Below are 23,537 nucleotides of genomic sequence, written 5' to 3'. Positions count from 1 at the left end.
AGCACTGATATCATTCTTCCTAGGATTAGTGATATGTTTACATTAGTTGAGATTTTATCTCAACTCTGACGTTACAAACTATATTATACACTTACTATTTTACCGAATTTTACAAAAGTTATGTAACTGTAGCAGATACTTCTATTTATTTATTTTTATTGCTATCGTCTCGTTATTACACCATAAAAAAAAAAAGGAAAGAAATCGCGGTCCTAACTTTAGAGATATGAGTTAGCGGATAGTGCAAACAGAAGGGGAGTATACCTTTGTGCAAATATCTACATGAAAACCCGAATTAGCTGATAAGTATACTTAAACATATCCGTCGGGATCCGATGACTCAATTCTTCATCCTACACTTAAAATATTTGAGTTCCCTCATTGGTCTGGAGGGCTTATAACGCTAAAAATCGGGTTTCTATACTGATGATGGGCAGAGCACAGATAGCCCATTGTGTAGCTTTGCACTTAACAACAACCAAGTACACTAAATCCTTAACATTCTATCTTTTATTGCTACATTATTCGTAAAGACTTTAAACTATTTTTTTTATATAACTTAGAAAGATATTTAAAGTACTAGTAACGTTCTTAAAGAACATTTGGAATAGAAACAATTAAATATACGTGTATGTTATTTTGGTGTTCTAATTTCTCTTTTATGTTTAATAACATGTGTATCCACTCGGTGGAGTGGTTGTAAAAATCTGTCTGAAAAATTGTACAATTAAGATACAATCGACGTATTGGAGTTAAAAGAGCACACCAATACAGCACCTTTATCTTAGCTGAACCCAAAAGCATATGTATTATTATTTCATACACACTACAGTATCAGATTCACTCTACCCTATATTTAATAGAATCCCCAAAAACGTTACTGTTACTAATTTTTAGAACTTATGAGCGCAAGCAAAGAAGAAAATGTAAATATGTCCATCACAGTATATCTGCAGTATTTCGTGGTAACGAGGCCTTTTGGCTAATACCAGAGCTCATCAGGCCAGCTGGGATACGTTTTACCAAAGACTGCCCACTTCCTATCTGTACAACAGCAATACTATTTGTGATTTAATATACTGGAGGTTAGATAAATCTTACAGGTCCTACGTGGTCTAGCCTTTGATTGTACTGTATAGTGATTTATAGCACACGTAGTAAAAGCGTAAAATTTACCATGTTTTTCTAATCTTCTTGTGGAGGTGGAGCCAACAGCCCCTCCCCTTTACATTTGGCGTCCTTGCTTTACAAGTGCAACCAAGTTCGAACTGCGCCATCTGGTGGCTACTTTGATAACACCCAGCAGTTTCTTACACTTCAGGAGTTTATAGCTTACAATTAGGAATGTTCTCATCTTCTTTTTGGTATAAGATCTTATCAACGGTTAGAATAATCTAATATTTGTGTACTGTTCTGTGTTTATTAGTTCAAATAATTGAGTCGTAACATGAAATGATGAATCACTGATATGACAACTGAACGTGACAGAGGAAAAAGTGTTATATCCAGGTACTTGAAATTGCTTGCAGCAAACACAAAGAAATTAATTATAATTCTATATTAGCTTGAACTGTTATTTTTTAAGTTTACACAATACACATGTTTGTCAAACATAAAATAAACCATTAAAAATTATCAATATAAAGAAGTAATTCAACGGAGAAACTGATATACAAAATTAACTGTTCAGTAAAACGTTTAAGATGACACAAAGCCTGTAATTACTGTGTATAGTACACTGTACAAAAACAACCTTCAAAATCTGATGATTCTGTTTCTTACCACAACAGCTTTCATAATCAGGAACGGTGAGGTGTTTTAAGAGTACGTGGAACAATTTTCATGTTCAGAATGGCTAGGTGAAACGTACCTCAGACATTGTTCTGCACTACAATTGGATACCATTTCGTACTTATCATAACATGAAACATGAAATTTTATTAAACAGACCTTATGATGAGAATGAGGCACCAGTGAAACATCTAATTTTATTAAAACAGCCCATTTTAGGGGGGAAAAAATGCGTGAGACACAATCTCTAACCAGGGTATCATCTGTGAGAAAATTTGTCCAATACCAGTGAAAGTAATCTAATAACAGTAATAATAACCATGGTAACAACTTTTATCGAGTATTCAATATGTAAAATAACCAATAATTAACAAGGGGAGAAGCTAATACGGGTAATATCTGGGACTGAGTTGAATAAAACAGACATGTATGAGAAAATGAAGAATTTTATCTTTAACCAGAGAACATGCATCGGGATGGCTGAAAAAGAAAGGAATTTTCCAGTATCTGTTGATAACGCACATTTAACGATGTTAAAACTGAATTATTACGCTGTCTTTTAGTAAACATTTTTTTGACGATTTGATGAACTGTCAAGGAGGTTTTGTTTGTTTGTGGGATTTTGAACAAAGCCATTCGAGGACTATCTGTACTAGCCGTCCTTAGTTTTGAAGTGATAGACTGAAGGGAATGAAGCTAGACCACCTACCGGCGACGAACAGTGGGACTGATCGTAATATTAAAACGACCCCACGGCTGAAATGGCGAACATATTCGGTGACGGGATTCGAACTTGCGATTCACAGATTGCGAGTGGAGTGCCATAACCATCAGGCCATGACAGGTCTTTGTTTAGGAAGAAAAGTGTGTGGGGAAATTCAGAAGATGTAACAAATGGTAGGAAGATACAAAGTAATGCTCATGAGTTAAAACGATGAAAGCTTGTGGTAAGCTATACGCATATGGACAAACAAACACAGTTTTGTTAGCTTTTATTCACACCACTGAAGTAGTGGGCAAATTAAACGTGTACAGACGTAAGACTGCCGAGACTCTTTATACGACAACAGCCAGTACAACAACCTATTTTGATCAAACCTGCTGCTTGGAGCGTTGCGATTAGCCTATTTACATTTGGGCCGTCCTAACGATGTAAACTTTGATTTTGTTCGAAATTAAAAGTTGTTATTCGAACTTCCGGTTAGGACGGCAAGAAGTGAGTATACGTACTTTTAAGCTCTATTAAAATATTCCGGTTTTGCGGGTATTCAAAAAAGTTATATAAATACTAGAAATCTATAACAAAGAAACTGAACAAAAACAAAATACTATAAAACAACTGAATTATTCTGCATGGCACAAAAAAGACAAAAACCTCAGTTATCAACATGAAATGCCTACAACAACAGTAAACCGTGAAGGTCATACGCAGCAAGGTCAAAACGAAGTATAAGAGATAACCGACAAGGATATTAAAAAGAACGTATTTGTTTGCAGAATTTTGCGCAAAGCTACTCGAGGGCTATTTGCGCAATTTGTTCCTGATTTAGCAAAAATATAAAAGTGGGAAGGTAGTTAGTTAATACCGCCAATCCTTAACTCTTGGACTACTATTTGTCAATGAATAGTGGGGTTGACCGTAATATTATAACGCCCCCACGGATGAAAAGACGAGCATGTTCGAATCCGCAAATCGCAAATTACGAGTCGAGCACCCTAACCAATAGGTCATGCCAGGTCCTAATACGAAAACGACAGAAGAAAAAAGGTGGACAAATAAGCATAGCTGATATACAGAAATTATGATCAGAAACAAATAATATGCTGTTAAAAAACTAGAAAACATTTTTTACTTATTGTAAAAGTGTTAAAAATAGAAATTATGAAGCTGAAGAAAGGAAGTATGAAGTTCAAAAAGCCTTCAATTTGATTGAATCAGAAAAAATAGGATAGTAAACAAAACTGGAGAAAAAGAAAGTTAAAGGTGTTCATTGGGTGCACAGTTTACACACTAAACATATTTGTTTTATTCTAATGGAAGGAAGTATTTTATCAAATGCCATACAATTTAAAGGTAAAAAACAAGCATTTTTATGGACCCCCCCCCCAAGAACTAAAACTATTGCACTTAAAAATTAACCAAAGCAGCTTTCACAAGAAGGCCTCAAGAAAAAAACAGAAAGTAGCTTTTTCTTTCAAAATAAAAATAGAAAAAAATATGGAATATTTATGTAGATTATAATCTATAATTAGAAATAATATTAAACATTGATGGTTCTAATTGAGAATTTTACATGAAATCTTAAGCAATGACAGCTTTCCAAACAAAACAAGATTTCAACAAAATAGTAAATGTTATTTTTGTACTGAACATATTTAGAATATGTTGTTTGGTCATGTAAAGAAGAAAGTTTTTGGAATGATTTAAAACCTTGTATTTTTGTAAGAATTAATTTTCCTAAATTATCAAATTATTATATTTGGAATAAGAAATAAATCATTACAATTTGACACTGTTTTAAATTATATTCTGTTAAATTATAAATTGAGTGTAAGTGCATGTAAGTAGATGGAAAAAAAAGAAAAACCCTCGTATTAGCTTTCGTTAAATGACTAAATTAAAAGTATGGAATTAAGTAGTTTAGGTAATAATAGAAAGAAAGTAAAATTTAGTATTATTTCAAAAAAATACAAAAACATTTTTTTCATTTGTTTGCTTTTTTCTTCTCTCTCTTAGTTTTCTATCGTCAAAATACATCAACTGCTGTATTCATGTTTTAATGTAATGTCACTTTGCAGTTTGATGTACTATCAGGGGTGAAATTCTGCCGGTACTTATTTGAAATGCTTCATCGTTTTTGGTTTACACGTAGGTTTTTTTTCTTTTCCAAAAACAGGTCCACTTCACCCAGGTGAGTACTTCTATTTTTATTTTTTTGAGAATTTCACCCCTGTGTACTATTATTTTGTTTTACATTTTCATCAAGCTTAAAGATTTTAACAACATAACTTATCCATTTCTAAATGATAATCAATCAGAATAATGAGGTTTTGAATTCAGATTTAACTTGTAGACCAATAAAAAACAAAATGTAGCAAATTTCATCAACAGAAGTTCAATTTCTGCAAGTCAAATTGGAATTCAAAACATTAACAGAAACCAGTCTCTTATGACAAACATAAAACTTTAGAAGCATGAAATGATAATTGTGAACAGGTGTACTTGATATCTGTAATTCACAGGTACCAGTTTCAAGAAAAAAAAAACCTTGTAAAAATAATCAAAGATTTCATTTGTTTGAAGCCTTTTTTTCTTTGGATAAATATGTATAATCTCCTAAATGAAATAACTAAGTCCGTACAAATACTTTTGGATGATTTATTTTGTTCTGATGGTGAAATTTTAACTAAACAAATTGGATTTTTCATAAAATGATTCAGAGCCATGTCAGAGCTATCTCTCATCACAGTAATGTTTTATAATACAAAACAGTATTTGATACATAAATAGGGCCATCCACAGATTCATAAATCTTTTGTAATTTACCTTACATAACATACCTGGGAATTCTTTTACCCTGCCAGGCCTTCAATGTTTCTTATATAACTTCTTGGGTCAATCTAAGAAGTTATGAGTGAAAGTAAAGAAGAATGTATAACAATATGTCACCCACACTATATCTGCTATATCCACTGTGAATGAGGCCTTTCTCCTATACCAGGGCTCACTGGGATGGCTAGAATATGAAAGATGCATAGTGGTTGAAACACTATGTATATCATTAAATGAGGCCTTTCTCCTATACCAGGGCTCATTGGGATGGCTAGAATATGAAAGATGCATAGTGGTTGAAACACTATGTATATCATTAAATGAGGCCTTTCTCCTATACCAGGGCTCACTGGGATGGCTTGAATATGAAAGATGCATAATGGTTGAAATGCTGTGTATATCATTAAATGAGCAATGACTGTTATAGCATGAATTATATTAAGTTGGTGAACTGTAATGTTTATTTTATTATAATAATAATATTATAATATACAATTAATTCATAGAGCTGAGCAATTAACTTTTTCTATACAAAATAGGTTAATTGGACCCACCATAAAAGTGTGAAACTATAGGTACTAAAATTTCGAGTTTACTAAGTGCATGTTCACGAAATTTGGCAAGCTTTTGGTAACAATTGGAAATCTCTTGTATATAAAAAAAAAAAGCAGACTGTATAAATAAAGTGTTTATACTAAAGATTTGTCTGTGAATTTACAAAGCTTCTACTGAGTTAGTCTAAGTGAAAGGTGATTTTTTGAAGCTACGAATACAAAACACTTCTTTTCATCTCACAATTTTCATATTACAGGTTTTATAATCTCTTGAACCTCCTAAATGAATATCAATAGTTTGTTCTTGGTACAATGATTTATTTGTTACTTTCTCTACCCTAATATTAACTGTAATGAAAGATTCAACACATGGTGAAATGAAAAGATAAAAAATGAATCATACCCATCACTTTCTTCTTTAACTGCATAGTTTTTCAGGATTTTCAATTTTATCATATGCATAATTTCAGCTATTAACCTATTCACATCTGTCTTTTTTTTATTTTGTGGTTTTACTGCCTGTTCTTTTGACCATCATCTTCCATCAAAACTATAAATCCGAGTGAAAGCCCACTAGGTATTTGTTGAAACACCCATAAGCAAAATGCATGACCCACTTGATCTGTGTAAGTGATAGCTGTCACTGTGCTAGACCTCACTTTTTTTCACTAAGTTAACTGTTCAAATACAAATTAATTTAGATTTCAAATATATATTTTACAAAACAAAAAATATACAAGGGTTAGGAATAGAATGTCCCAAATTTTCTATAATCTACCTGGCTTTCCAAGGAATTTATAAATCAGTTAAAAACATCTTTAAGTTATAGCAAAGAACTATGATCACCAAAATCAAAATGAGAAAAGTCTAAGCAATGGCTCTCTATGATTTCTACACAGGAGATAATGCTCTTTCTATTGGCTGAAAACATATCCATCACCTTTGTAAGGACTATTAGCAAAGAGTATAAAAAGACAGACAAAGAGGGGCTTCTCTGGTGGGTTTGACAAATTTATTGATACCTCAACAAATGAAGAAAGTAGGAGGTTCATATTTTAGGTTTCTACTTATAAAGTTGTATAGTTTGTGTTTTCTAATTGCCTGGACACTCTGAAACTTATATTAAGGTAGGTATAGCATTGTAAAGGTGAATCTAAAGAGCAGACACATCATGTTACAGAAAAAAGTGAAGACTGAGATTTTATAAGTATTTTCTTTTGAAATTAAGAAATTAAAAATGAGATAAAATAAAAATCAGAATTATAAACTATGTTTTCATGCTAAGTTTATTGACATACATTGGTAGTAAAGTTGTTTACTTAAATTTTGAAAGAAACTCTGTAAAAGAGTATAACATGCATACTGACCCAGTCCTATGGAAAGATTCAACTTGATTCCTTATGAACATTGATTAATGCCCAGAGAGCCCACAGATTTGAAGCCATCTGTAAAAACTGGGAAAGACACATGACTTAATAGGTGTTCATTAAAGAGAAGCCGATATTTCCAGTTGGGGGTATCTGACTTTTTGAGATGACTTAAAGAAAAATCATAGATGAGATGGTAAAAACAGAGCTTCTTCTATTAAAGCACATCCAGTACATGTGTCAATGATTCTCAAGACACTCTTTGGAATGTATAAAAATGTACTCTTAAGGGTGCACTAGATGAACAATATTTCCTTCCTTACAATTTTCTGAGTAAACAGATATTTATTTATCCCTGTCTAAATCTATATCAATTTGAATATTGAAAACCATCAGCATCAATATCATTTCTAGCATGGAGTTTTAAAGCACATGTCTAAAAATTTCATTTCTTGCTAAAGTTAGTTTCATTATATACTATTGGTCTGCAAATAATTTGTCCCATTTCTGACTTATTGCCCTTTATAATGCATAAATCCAATATTCATGGTTTTTAAGCCAAAAGTTTCAAAGACCACTTGCCATCAAGAGTGCAGAGATGTATTTGTTTATTAACCTATGCTACATGTATTTATTTATTAACCTATGCTAAATGTATTTATTTATTAACCTATGCTAATTTACCAGCTGCTTATAACTTCTACCAGAAGAATTGCTAAAAATGTTAGGTAACAATTACAATTAATAACAGTTAGTAACCAGAAAAAGCCTTTATGACCACTCTGCCAAAAGTCATCATTTGGGTATCCTCATTGGTAGCTACACAAAATACAAGAAGAAAAGTAGCAATGTTTAAAAATACTGTAGAAATCTATGGTTCTAATATTCAATAAATAAAAATTCTCTGCTATGCCACACACACATTGCAAAATATTCAACAAATGAAAGATATGTCATCAGGTAACAACAGATTACAGTGCCCCTCTGTGGCAGACCTAAGTATCACTCAACAGAAAATGGCAATACACACTTGGCCTCAAAATTTGTGTCTACACTAGTACTCTCAACTTTTCTTTTCCTCTGGGTCCCTTTGAACTTTCAAACTCTGAAGCTATGATTTATACCTTGAAGAAATGGGCTGCTTGTTAGATTTGGCAATTTGATTCAATGCTAGATCTCTCTTATTTAACCTTACATAGATAGAAAGGCCAAAGGTAGGAATAGCCTATCCATGTATTTGTATAAAGTACAGCCCAACAAGGCATAAAGACAAGTTGGCAGGTAGGATGCTGAACCAGTGGTAGTAGTAATGTAGCACATTGCAAAGACAGTTGAAAATGTGAAGAGGAGGTTTATAAGACTCTGTTGTGTACAAACACTGGACAAAAAAGTTCAGGATAAGACTTCTGCAGCTAAATAAAAAGTTGTTTGTTTATTCTAATTTCTTTTAACTTAATTCAAAATATATTGGCCTTATCAGTACCATGTTTTAAATACCCATCATCGAGGCTTCTGCACATAGATGCTTCAAAGTATCTCATACATCTTTATTCCATAATACGTTAAAATAGATTCATGTCACTTTTAAAAACATGTGCTTCTAATCTTCATTTTCTTTAATGAACTTGACAGTGGATTGTATAATTCTACATTCTAGTCTTATCACAATTGTCCACAACAGACACCAATGTACTGATTTTATAGATAACAACTGGAAAACTCAAAACTAATATCACAGGACTGGAGAGAGAAATGTTGCATGCATTTTATGTAAATCTTTACGTCAAAAAATTTCCTACACATAATAAACTGTTGAAATACACACAATCTGCAGTAAGTAAGATTTATAAACATTTCCAATACAGAAAAGCTATTAAACAAATTACTCTTCCATCTTAATAACACTGAGAACACAGAATACTTTTATGATCAGTAACAATGTAAACTAGCAGAGGCTCACAGAGCATTTACTGTCCAATGAGTATCTTTATTGCAAAAATAATTCTTTAAATACAGGATTTCTAGAATAAAATGAAAGAATTCTAATCACAGACAGCAAAATCTATAAGCCCACTTGTCTTAGGCCTAACATTAGTTAAGCTTTTATTAAGTACAGCCTATATTTGATATATTTGCACTAACTGATGTACGTTTTTTGCTTTACTTTAGTTAAGGCCAAACTTCACCGTCCTTAAAACTATCACTCAATAAACTTATAATGTTATTGTATGACCTAACAGACCTTTTTAAACATGTTGATGAGCTTGTAAGATGTTGTACAAAATGTCTACTAGTACATTTACATCTGCATTTTGGTTACATTCGCTGAAATGAAGTACTCATGCATGCACTTTTAGATAGTAAGGTGTTTGTGCAGGACAGACAAAAACTGAGTATTATTGTAATAGATAATATAGAAAGTTCAAGTATCTATATAGGAACTTATGATGTTAATAACTGTGTACAGAATGCATAGAACTGCACATATTGAGATCATGTTCAACATTACAAGCACCCATAATTTTAAATCCTGCATGAATTTTTCTAAAATAATCAAACTGACAAAGAAACCTTCCAATATCTGACACAGGAGCTAGTTTGTCCAGGGAGATTTTAACTGTTATCTAAAATACACAAACCTAATAATCCCAGCTGTCCCATTATTTCTAACATAAACAAAATTACCAAAAAATTATCTGCTTATGCTGACCATACATAATGACATCAACTTACGCATTAAATATATGACCAATTTTATTAATATAATTAATGAAATTAATTAAAATGAACCATTACTAATCAGTACTCCTTTTGTGTACCATGGACATTTTCTCCCTAAACTGGATATACTAATATTCCACACATTGAAAAACTAAAAATTCTGAAATCTGCTCTATATCTACGCATCCAAGTTTAAAAGAAAAAAAAAAAATCAAGCTAATCTTCTTTTAATTTCCAAACCTGACTTACATTGTACATGTCTGTTTATCTAAATCCATTCATCTCAAAGTTAACACTTCCCTTACCCAAAAATGCATTTCAGATAGATACTTCTCTGTACAATAAACAACTATTATGTCATGCACTGCCACAAGCCTTGAATGAAGCTCCTACCCTTACATGTGTTAATATGTATTGCACTAGCCTATGATGTAATCACCATTAGATTATAGTCATGCATGAACAGAAGAGTGATACACCTTCCATGAACAGTAATCCCAATGAGCATTAGAATTTGAACATAGGCTCATCCTTGATGAGGCAAACTAAATGCAACTGAAGTGGGGGAGGAAAGGTGAGTATCTATCTCAAATAAATTTTCAAGTAAAGAAAATATTATCTTTAGAATTGCTACTCACCCCTTCACAGAACAGGTAGCTAGAATCCTACATTGAAAATGGTGCAAATAAAATAATTACAGAGATGAACTCCTTTCTGAAAACATAATGTCAGAAAGGGAAAACCAAAGAAGCATGTCATTGACTGGGGTGGGTGTACCTAGTGGGGCATCATTTGGTGGGAGACCACATTCTTCTCAAGCAAAGAGTATTCTTCACCCAAGTGATGCGGTAGAGCAAAAAAAATAGTGTGAAAATAATATTTTTCTTGGTGCTAAACTATTGTTAATGTGGGCAGAATGTAAGATTAGCTCAATCAGCCATTATCTCGCAGGCAGACATCTGACTATGAGTATGGTTAGGGTTATAGCTCTGACCATTCCAGGTCAGAGAAATACTTCTGTGAGATACTTATCATAATAATCAGATACAGGGAGAAACATCCCAGATTTGATTCCTGAAAAGAACACAAGACCCAGCTGGCTAGACTAACCACAAGGAATGTCTTAGTTCATAGTGCAGCGAGGAGGCCTATATTACTGAGACACTTCAGCCCTACTACCTACTGAGTGGTGCGCCCACTTGGTCTCATAACAGTAGTATTACACCATTCCAATGGGTAACTCTCCATAGCAACCTCCCCAGCAGCTTGATACTGGAGAAAGAAAGATCCTCCCTTTGCTCCAGTAGAAGAAAATGAGAGGAAAGAAGTTGCATATAGGCAAATGCCAGAGAGATGCTTACACCAAACAGAAAACATCACATCTGCATGTGGTCCCACAATGATAGGCTGTGCAATGAATTACAATGACTGAACATTGCAGGCACTAGCCAAGTGTGTAGACAGTTACACATCTAGGTCTGTTTTTCCTTCATATGCAGAATGGCCTGAACAGGGGCAGTTGGGATTAACACTCTGTTATCTCCTACATAATATATATTTTGGAAAAGTATTTCTGGAGAGACAACAATAGCTATATGGTAGATTCTGTCATCTCCATAATATAGATATATACATGTAGAATAAGGTGATTGTGAGACCTGAAAAAAAGAGAAGAATAAACAAATCCCCATCAGAGAGCCACCATGAAGTGTGGAAAATGGTGACTGGAGAGAGATGATATCCTAGATAGGTGAAGTCTCCCTGTAGCATAAGGAATGAGACAAATATGTGAAGGGGGGGGGGGTCCTCCACAAAAAGATTATTCCTAAAGCAAGAAAAGACATTTGCAAGTGCCCTGAAAAGAACAAATGAGATAAAACAAATAGACGATCTGGGTCAGAACGATTGTACAGGGAGGAAAAATGAATGGAGAAAGCATCCTATCACCTCACAAGCCACCCAAATTTTGGGGAGGAAGGAGTGGTCAGGGTAGGAGATGGACCTGATTCTGTGGTAAATGTATTGTGGGACAAAGCCAAGACAAAAGTGAGAGTGATAGCTCACACAAACTAGAAGGGGAAGAAATATGTCCAAAAAACAGAAAGAGAGGATGAGCCATACCAAGCAAATAGCATTTTCTGCCAGAACTGTAGAGCTTGGGAATGGATACCAAAAGATTGGAATAAAGGAGCGGAAGGGAGTGATGTCTCCCATAGTGGAAACAAATCAACTAAGAACAACAGAAAATAGAGAAATCAATCTGTAAGAAGAGTCAAGGCCTAGGTGAGATAGTCGATCTCCCAAGACATGATAGACTGAGAACTGAAAAGGGTGATTGTGGGCCCAACAGAGAAAGTCTGTAGCCAAGAAAATAAGAGTCCCAGAAGCAAGTGCCTCCTTTGTGTATGTGTGTGTGAAAAAAACAACAGAGGAGGTGTTGGAATGGCTCATGATAAGAAAATAAGACAGATGAGAGAGAAGATGAAAGCAAGCCTGCAGAGTAGCCACCTTGTCAAAGATGTAGATATAAAATAACCTTTCCTCTGGAGACCAAATGATAGAAATGGATCAGGGATCCAGAATTGCATCTTACATGAACACAGGCATTGATGGAAAGGTTTGTTTGGAGGATTGGTTGTCAAGCACAAAACAACACAACATGCTACCTGTGCTGCACTCACTATGAATATATGAAAACTCACATATGAATGAGCCTACAGACTACCTCCTGAGCCCTGAAGGATTCCAAACAGATTCAGTTCAGGGTAAGGCAAGGAAAAGGGGTGTCGAGGGTTATGTGAGCCACCATAACTGCAAGAGAAGAAAAGAAGACAGTGGATTTCTGGATATACCTATATTGGCAAGCCAGAAACCACAAAAGGGGACATGTTGGGGCACACCCAAGAGGAACAAGACTTAAAAGAGCACAGTCCTCAAAAGTGATAAATCCCCTCATGCATCAAAAGCTCCATATCTCAAAGATACAAAGTAGGCTGAGCCTGCACCACATACAAAGTGAGAAAGACCTCAAAGTAAATGAGATACAGGGTAAGGGTTACTGATGTGAGAATTGATACAGCCACCCTAAACAAGATGACTCCCAAAGAAGAGTCCATGTTGGATGAGGCAAGAAGCTAAACATCCTGTAACTGTTGAGCAAAAGCCCACCAGACACAAAAATAAGAAGGGGTTGGAGTCAACTTCAAGAAAATGGCTGTGAACTGAAAGTTTGACCATTGTAGATGAACTAAAAGAAGCAAAAGATGGGCAAACAAATAGTGATGTGGAGTAAGTGTAAAATATCTCAAATTTGGTCATTCACAATAGAACCAAAAGAAGATCAAGTTGGGTCAAGTGGGGCAGACTGACAAACGAGTGCCACAGAATTTGAAACAGGTGAGGTACAGAGTAGAAAGATAGGGAGAAAACCTACTGAGAACACAATTGAGGAACTCAATAGGTTGTAGCAAAGGGAGTTCACAGGTGTACAGAGTGGGAGAGCAGAGCTCCCATAGGACCAGAGTTGAGGGACAACACCAGAAAGAAAATTGCTCCAAAGATCCCCATTTTGAGGAGAGTCCTTGAATGGTAACAAAAGGGCAAGGAACAGAAAAGGAAACAACCTCACAAGGCCATATATAATGTTCCCAAAAGCAAGAAACTAAAGTAAGCAGAAATGACCATTGATGAGCTTCTACAGCTCAAAATACCAAAGTAGAAAAAATACCACCCCAAAAAAATACATCACAAAGAAAGGGTGCATGACAAAGAGCCTGGAAAGAAGATTGATGGAGTTAAATGTCAGAAATTAAAGCAAAATGATAAAGTACATCCCAAAAACAAAGAAATTAAGATAACTGGTACAAAATAATAGAAAATTTATATTAATATGGAAAATAGATTTGTACAAGTTACCTTAATAAAACTGATAGAGTTGTGACATAAAAGGAAAGCATGAGAATGAATGAAAAAGTTGAGTAAAAGAGACTAGTGGATGGATAGAGAGATTAATAAAAAATAAGGAGGAAAAAACAGGAGATCTCTAGACTGAAAGAAGAGATTCAAATGAGAGAAACTCATGCAACAAGGGAGCCTGAAAGTCAGCAAAAAATAACTGGAGGATGAAAAAACAAAAATAACTGTGGAATTGAAGCAGTGAAGATAGGACTACCTGATCCATGAGGGGAAAAGGGAATTAGAAGCAAAATCAGTTGTGGAAACAATAGTGATGAAACACTTTACCAAGTGGGGCAGATCAAGCCGAGGTAACATAAGTGGGAGTTCAGGAATCCTGGATCAAAGATCAGAACAGAACCAACCACATGGTGCACAATGTTGGTAATATCACTGACTATCAGAGTGCCATCAGTTACCAATGTGGTATTGAATGACACCTGAGAGCACCAATTGCAAATAAACAAAAGTTAAAATGGTGATAGTATCTGTGTAGACCACACACGATAGTGTAAATATCTTTGTAGACCACATGCTATTGTAGCACTGAAACCACTTTATATGCAATTTTATCATCATAGCTTCATGAGCTGAATGACCTTTTGTGATCCTGTTCTAATGTTCTACATGTGGGATACACACAAAAACATTCATATACTTAAACTGTTACTTAATACATTTATGATTTCTTTAGGCATAATGATTGAAATTCCAAAGGCTTCTGATATCACTTTTCTTTAAACTCATAAACCAAAAAGGAGGGACTCCTCCTTCCCCTTTCTCTGTTGACATTTTTTCCCAGGACATTTGGAAATATAGAAAGTCAAACTATTTAAAATATCTATCACTGTATTAAGTGAGCACCTGTTTCCCCAAGTTCAAGTTTAAATATCCTCGAACACACACACACACACACACAAAAAGATCACACTTAATTTAGATACACCCTTTTGTATTCTGGAAAACAAAAGGACTTGCAGAGATATAAAGAACACATAAGACAAATATTTTCAATTCTTCAATACTTTTATATTACTCTCAGAAACAGAAACACACTAAACAGAGATTCATGCATCATTGAATAACTGCTTTTTAATCATTCATAAAAAGTTCTAGTAAACTATTCTTACATTAATAGAAACACAAACTCTATCTCCTCTTTTCATTACAATTATCACTTATGAAATTAGCAGAAGGTTTTACTGATAGTCACATTTAAACTTTTACTCTTTACACCACCAAAGCTATTTTCACAAAATTAACTCCTTCCAAAATTTTCATAACTCAAGTGCATAACTTTATACTTCTTAATAGTGGTGTGACACTTAATCAGAAGAATTGAAGATTCAATGTTAGAGTCAAATGAAAAAGCATTTGATTATGATTTTTTTCATAACTGATTATAACGATTACAATATATTTTTCAAGGATTTGTTGTTTTTATATTTTCTTACATCCTTATTTCTCAATCTCTTCAGAAGGAAACAGGATGTTTATGTAGTAAATCGAATGTAATTAAACAAGTAGTTTTCACATTGGTTAACATTCACCAAACCCTGCCAAGCTGAGCTTTTCTTAGATCATTATAGGCTGGAAGCTTATTGCTTGAAAATCATACTGTACAAAATAAAAAACTATGATTTTAATAAGATATTCATGCATAAAGTTTAAGTCATGAATTTTTTGTGTTCTCTGCTACAAATTTATACTGTACAGTACTACATATATAGATATATGGATAGAAAAAAAGATTCAAATAAACATAAGTAATTTATAATGTTTTTATTCCAACTTATAGAAAAATTAAGAAAATGTTACTATTTGATTGTAATTGATGACTAACTGCTTCTGACATACCAATAATTAATTTTAATATTCCAACTTATTACTAATACTAGTTATTAATATTACAATGTATAACTAATATGCCATATGGTCCTTTTAAGACTGAAAAGATTCTTAAGGAAAAGTGAATTTCTACCCACTAGGCTAATTTTCCGTCCAATTCTTAACTTTCCTAAAACTGAAGTTAGCAAAACAAAAACTTGTTAGCCATTTCTTTCAGAATTTTCCAGCTCACTTCTGGAAAATAAAACCATTTCTTGTCTTCTTTTATTAAAATGGTTTTTACAAAAGACCTTAAAGGATACTAAAATAATGTCTTCATAATTTTCATTTAAGACTTAGTAATATCAATGACATCTAACAGACTAACCACAAAAGTTCTCAATTCTAAAAACATATCACAAAGATTTTTTTAACGGTGACCTACTGAGAAACATGCTGTTTACATAAACATTCACAAAACTGGTTTTATACAGAGGATTCAGTACATTATAATAAAACAAATTTGGAGCCTCACTATGTCATAATAATTCATGTTGCCACATACACGTTATATTTTACATGCATCTTAACAATAGCCAAAGCACACAACTCCTCTTTGCATGCTTCCCATATTCTATACAATGTAGCCTAGGACATCTAATTTCTCTTTCCAAATCTCTCCCAATATATCCCCAGGCTTGGTGTCACATATATACTACTACATGTATATTGTTTCTCAATATTTTGTTGTCTCTTCTTTCTTTTCCTTGTTCTTATCTGTCAGTTTTTTATTCTCTTTGTTATCTCTTCTCATCTTTTCTTCATACATGTTCAGCCCATCTTCATCCTATTTGTATTTTCAACATGTCTAATACTTTATTTATTTTTCATATAATTATATCCTCAATCTTGTCTTTCACTGAGATGCTAAGCATTAATCTTTCCATTGTTCATTGTGTTTTTTTCCTTTTTTTTGATAGTAGCACATTTCTGATCTACAAAACACTGTTGTTAGTATGCATTAAATACTTTTGCTTTTAGAGAAATGGTGCCTTTTGGCTCTTGAATATATATATATATATATCTGTACTTCCTATAAATACTCCAGCCTACTTTCAACTTATCTTTAAGATCTTCCTCTTCCCTTGTGTTGTCTCCATTTTGAGGGTATTACCTAGGTACACTAACCTTTTTTTGACTATATATGTATCATCCAAGATCTGAGCCAATCATTCTGTGATGTCTATTAATCTTAATACAACCAAAAGGTCTTTGTGTTCAACAAAGTCAAAATCGTAGGTTTAGTTCATATTCATTTGCTTTGTCAATTAGTTGGCTCATGGCTTATAAATAGTCAGTTGTGGAATATCCTTTTCTTATTCTACCTTGTTCTCTAGATTGGTTTGCATCCAGTGTTGTCTTGTTCCATGAGAAAAATAAACAGCACTGCTGTTCAAAACAACTGGAACTGCCTTTCGAAATGATCCAAAAACAATCAGCACTGACGTTCGAAACAAGCCCAAAACATTCATCACTGACTTTCAAAGCTGCTCTTTTACAGCTTACCCTCCAAATGTCAGTTTGCATGGCTTAATTGGAATACAGAACGTGTCAAGTGGGCAGGCCATATTTTAACTGAACATAAGTGGGGATATGATGAATTTAAAATTGTAATGATGCATAGGCTACTCTTTAACACAGTCAATCACTAAAACTATTCCTATAGCCATTTTACTGTGTATTAAAGTTAGCTATTACAAAAAGACCCAAATAAGCAGCCCTAGAATAAAAGAAACCCAAAAAACCACAGCTCACGACCCTCAAAGTGACTTTTATTTAAACAAAATTAGCCAAATTCCACTCATTATAAGTAGACTTGGCAACATTGTTTGCATCCAAAATATTCACTAGCTTAGCTAGAAGAACTTTTGTTAAAAGTTTGTGAATGTGTGACAGTAAGCACATGGATATGTAGGTTTTTAAATCTTTCTTGTCTCCTTTTTAACATAAGATTATTACTTTTGCTTCTTTCCATGTGGATGGTATTCACTTTTTCTGAAATATTTTTTGAAACAGAGTTGTAAGCCAGGTAATCATTTCTTATACTCCTTGTCTCAGTATGTTGTTTGCAATTTCATCCAGTCCTCGGGCCTTGTTTTTTATTTTCTACCGCTTGTGGTGAGATGTCTGGTATTTCTTCTTCATTTTCCAATCTCACAACTTCCTTAATATTCTTTATTAAGCTGTACAGTATCTTATTAAAGGTGGTACAGCTGAGTATGATCTCTATTCTGTCAGCTGTTGATCTTCCATTATTATCTTTCAGACTGTTTATGCAGATTTTGTTGTTGTAGCTCTTGGCTATCTTTCTGTTCATGAAATAGCATTTTTTTTATGCAAAGCCTATTCACAAGGAAATTCAACAAACTTTTTCTATTCCATTTCATGCCTATGCTGAAGATTCCAAGGCAATTTATTCTCTTTTCTGCTCCACTCCAATTTTCACACTGAAATCTCCCATCATCATACATTTGCCATTGTTTTCCACTACTGTCTCTTGTACATCTTTACAAGATTCTTCTACTGCTTCCTGACCATTGTTTTTTATTAGTGCATATACTTTAATCATCATTATATTATATTTCTTTTTGCTGTTAAATGTTCACTGCAATAACCCTTATTTCATGACTTGTTTTGGAATTCTTTAATTTAATCTGTGAATTTTGAATATATGAATAAGCCTTTTCCTTTTCTGTTTTTTCTCCCTGTAGTACAATCAATTCAATAGTACCTTCAGTCACAATTCAAATTTTTGCTAGTCCTATGTCTTCCAGCCCTTCCTAAAAGTTGATTCCAACTGTTTTTCTGTTCTCAAGGTTTATAGTGTACGTAACAAAATTGACCACTGTCATCTTTTCTTTATTGTTGTTTCCACCAGAAGCTTTGTGTGGCTTCCTCAAGGCTTGGAGTCCAGCATTAATCCTGCCTCATGGAAACCCATAGGGTGAACATTATCTTCTTTCATTTGAGGGTATTTTCCTTACACTGGTACACTGGCAAGGTGTGTTAGCAGTAGGCTTAGCTAATAGGATAATCTCTCCCTTAGTTTCAAATCTCAAGATTCTACCGTGGAAAGGTAGCTGATGCCATTGGTTAAGTCACCTTGCAAATATACTCATTCAACCCTGGTAGCATTTCCTTTGTCATAGTCCAGCTACCCACCTCAAGAGTGACCTTCCAACTCAAAGCTGTTACTATTTACTGTCACCCATCACCTGATTTAACAGTGTCAGGTAATACTAGAAATGGTGATTAACATGACTCAATTAATCAAAATAATTGATTACCTATGAGTTGTGTAAAACAATTAATTAATCTAAATTAAATCAATGTCATAGAAATAATTGGTTGAAGTTACTGTTTTCAACTATTCTAATTATCCAAGTAACTGAAATATTGACATTATTATCTCTTCTATTATTTTTGCTTAATTCAAGATTGTTTAATTTACTTGATTAGTGTCACGATTCACAAAAATAACTAATTAATCAAAATTAGTGTTTAGTTTCCATTTAATGATACTCTTGTTTATTACAATCATCCAAGTCTCATAAAAATAAACAATTAGTTCTATTTAATCGATTAATGAGCCTAATGATCACTTAATTATCAAATTCCACAGATTGCTCAGCTCTAAGTAGTACTGTCTACTGTCACATGGTAGTAGAATGAACCTGACTAACTTGTGATTATTATTGGAATTAATATTATTATGAATGTGAAATTTAACACCTGTTGTTTAATGTTTTATGACTTGAGTTGGACCTGACCAACTGCATGAACTGATCCTCTGGGCACAGCATGCAGCTCACTTACACTAAATGATGTAAGTTAAAATCACATGTACATGTATAACGGTTAAGACATATATATGACTGAATTCAGAGAGAACAAGTGTGACTCTTTGCACCATGCTGTTTAAAAAAAAATGATGGATTGTAACTCATAACTATGCAAGTAGGGATGAAAATGTCTAATAAATATTTGCATGTTCTGTCATTTGCTAATCACTATTGACAGCGGTATGTCTTTACAGCCTGGAGCTGGGGTTCAACAGTTTATATTTATTTTTTCCAATATTCAGTATTTCATCCTTAACTTTATCCTTTCACCAGTCCGACAATCCTTCAGGAGCAGTTTGATGAAGTCAATTTTAAACACCTGAATCAGACTGTCTCTAGTTCAGTACTACAGAAAAAGTTCAAATCTTTGAGCTTTTTTTTTCTTCTAGGTGAAAAAACAACAACAATCCAGAGTGTTCAAGTATGTTCTAAACAACATACAGGGTATCTGAAAAGTCTGGAACCATAGGTGACTTGCAGCTTTTCTTAATTTCAGATACATGACTGATTATGGTGCTGTCAAAGCATGAGAAGGTCGAGTTAATCCTGTTGTTTATTCAAACTTTTTTTTCGAAGTACAATGACAGAATATGGAACATACTATGTAAAATTTGTTGAAGTGTCTTTGGTTCCAGACTTTTTGGACAACCTGCAGTGTAATTTCTAAGTTTTTCATACGACTTTAAGAACTTATGATGTATATTATTTGATTCAGCTTGGATACTTGCATATTTATGTTTTTACTCATCTAAACAATCATTTGATAAGAGTCTGTGCATGTCCATTTATAACAGGTGAAAAGTTGAATCAATTGTCATGAAACCTGGAACATGGCCTTTAGCCCTTCCTGGGAGTGACACAGACACAGGAGGGTCAGCTTTTGAACCTAACCCCCTATATTGCTCCCTGGAAGCCCTATATCTTTCCTGTGCTTTGAATTGGGATGGCAGCTACTATGAATATAATGGATTTATTAAAATCATGTGCTTTACAGAATACAGTAAGCCCTGCTTACCTTAAAAGATTCAAATTCCATGGTCCTAATAAACTTTTTTCATAACAATAAACAAATTTACATCAAAAGAAAAAGCAACTTTTCTACATGTACAGCAAACAGAAATGCAACTTTTCACATTTATATACCTATTTAACAAAAACAACTAAATTCAAAATATCAGCACATTACACACCATCAAGCAAACTATTCCACATGTTAAAGAACTATGACACAAAAATTCTGTTTTGTCAAAGTAAAATTTGGATCTACATCCAAGTATTGAAAATAGGTCTGAGATTACAAAGCTTATACTGCTGATCTTCATAACCTTTCTCACTCCAAAGTAAATCCCCCTAACAGAAAGAATGTTAATTAAGTTTTATTTAAAAACTTTCACTCAAAAATGCTTCTATAGTTTTGCCAGGAAAATCTTTGGCAGAGAAAGAGTTAAAGATAATACAAAAATATTAAAAGTAGACTTGTAATTGATAAATGTTAGAGAAGTGGTAATGTTTGATAATGTTTTTGACATCCTTTCTTGAAACTTTTTTATGAACAACTAAGATAAATATTAAATTCTAACAATGAACACTAGTTAAAAGGCTCAGAAAATAAAAATAATGGAGAAAGAAAACTGTGTATGTTGAATGTCATACATGGATGTTTCAAAATCACAAACACATAGACCTTAAATTTAGAGCTAAGTGTAGGTCAACTAGAAATGTAATTGTTAGCTTTGTGAGTTTAAGACAATTTTATTGGAAGTACACAGACTGGGGCAGTCAAGATTCAGAATGAAACTCAAATCACTTTTTATGTGCTGTCCTTATTATAAGTGTACAATAAAAAATTCAAGCTTTAAGTTATAGTCCATCATATAACTTTTTCTTCATTTTATCAAACAATAGACAACTTTTATATGATAAAATAAATATTCATTATAGTTTGAGAGCTCAAAGTCAAAGACTGGAATTCAATAGACTTAATATTTGTGATAAACAGCAGATACACGTTTTTTTGTTGCACTTCTCTTTACTTGTCCATTACACTTACAGACTTAAAATTAGTGTTTGTGTGTGTGTGTAAAAATAACAGCCCAGCTAGAGACGAAACGAGTGCTAGTTCTGAACTAAAGGCCTCCTGGATAGTGACCTGTGGGAGCCAAATATCTGAAATGCTTTATTTACACACCTCTGATTTGAAATCATCAGTGAACAAACTAAGAGGAATGTTAAAATAAAAAACATGTTTGAATTTTATCACGATTTTTGATTTTTATTACACACACAAATATATTATAATGGCTTGACTTTTCTCTTGGAAATGGAAGTTCGTTAAAAAGATGTATATCATTATTGTTAATTATTATACTTTATATCAGTCGCAACTTTATAAAGTTTACAAACATTTTATATTACATTTCATGAATGACAGTGATTTAAACTTTCAGAAAAAGTATTATATGCAAGTATTATGCCATTTTACTTATTAGATTGATTATTAGTTTTAAAAATAATGAAATACTTACACATTCGACTTGTGCTCAAGGAAGAGCTAGTCGTTGCTCCCATCTTGTCTACCACAATCAAATAAAATTGTTCAACGCTGTACAAATGTAAATCTCTTTCATAATATCAGGTTTGAGAACTTGTCTATAAATTAAGCTAAAATTATTGATCGAAACATTAAGTTTCATACTATTATTTCTACAACTATCAACAGTAGCATAGCAAGATTTTTCGACAAAAATTCTCAGCCACGACTACCCTTCAGCTTGTTTGCCGCTAGAGGCCACTGTATCTTATGTCAAACACTGTTGCATTTTGTAATTATGAAAAACATATACAACTTCCGACTCTTATTCTTTCTTAGATCTTAGTCAAAGAAAATCATCATTACAATTGCTACAAGGTACAGTGACATATTGTCAGTATGTCAAACTTGTAATCCAAAATAACTACTTCTTTCAACCGGTAAATGTATATAAATAAGTGTTGCAAACTTTTTCTTTGAAAAAAAAAGTAAGTATTCTAAGACATAGTAAAGGAATTATTAATCTATAATAATAAAAGAGCCTGTTTCTGTGTATGTGACCGCCATAGCTACAAGAGGAAAGAATGTAGAGATCTGAAACTTTGCACGCATACTAAGGGGATTCAGAGTTTGTGTACCTGGGTATTATTTTTTAGATTTGACTCAAAAAGTTTGGCCAATTTTTTGCCATATATTCCTTAAGTCCATACTGCTGCTTCCTAATCCTCACTTAGTGGATGAATAAAATGTGGAGGTTTTCTGCTAAATACTACTGAAAAAGAAGAAAATGATAAAAAACAATCTGCCACAATTGGTCAAAAATTTGGAAAAATGGACATATTTTACAAAAAATGAACAAAATTCAATAGGGTATGGACCATACACTTCTTTGCCAGTCAAAGGCAACACGGAGGGAAACAAAGGCATCAGAACCTCCCAGGTCCCATGGAACAGACCCTCAGAATACTAGAAAAGGTTTAAATATATAAAGTTCAAGAAATGGCATCAAACAAAACAGTTAAAAAACTCTGGCGCATGAAAAGACAATAGAATAACAATTTTTTAATTTTTCTCTCATTCATACAATCCGAGGCACCAGATGGGAAAACAAACAACATCGCATTGTCTATTCTGAGGCACTGCAAAGATAAAAAATTTGCAAAACACTGTGACAAAATGTTATAGAAATATGTGATATAAGACATTTCTTAACTTGCAACAAAGATTTTTGATTTATTTACATAAACATAATAGTGCTGTCTGTTGTATGTCCATATAACTACTTCGCAGGGTGTGGATAGATCTTCATCAAATTTGGTGTGGAGGTTCATTGGGTCC

General features: G+C 33.4%; 1 protein-coding gene across 2 annotated transcripts in view; it reads right to left on the bottom strand.

The window, feature by feature from the left end:
* Positions 1-22,428, bottom strand: part of LOC106465520 (protein neuralized-like) — a 61,863-nt gene extending 39,435 nt beyond the window's left edge. For both annotated transcript variants that reach the window (XM_013925746.2, XM_022393433.1), the window contains exon 1: positions 22,195-22,428. In XM_013925746.2, coding sequence (XP_013781200.1) covers positions 22,195-22,237 — 43 coding nt within the window. In that variant the 5' untranslated portion in view covers positions 22,238-22,428. The remainder of the gene's footprint in view (positions 1-22,194) is intronic.
* Between the last annotated feature and the right edge of the window lie 1,109 nt (positions 22,429-23,537).

Source organism: Limulus polyphemus, unplaced genomic scaffold (genome assembly GCF_000517525.1).
Source record: "Limulus polyphemus unplaced genomic scaffold, Limulus_polyphemus-2.1.2 Scaffold1970, whole genome shotgun sequence".
Lineage (NCBI taxonomy): Eukaryota > Metazoa > Arthropoda > Merostomata > Xiphosura > Limulidae > Limulus > Limulus polyphemus.
This window is presented reverse-complemented; position numbering and strand designations above follow the sequence as displayed.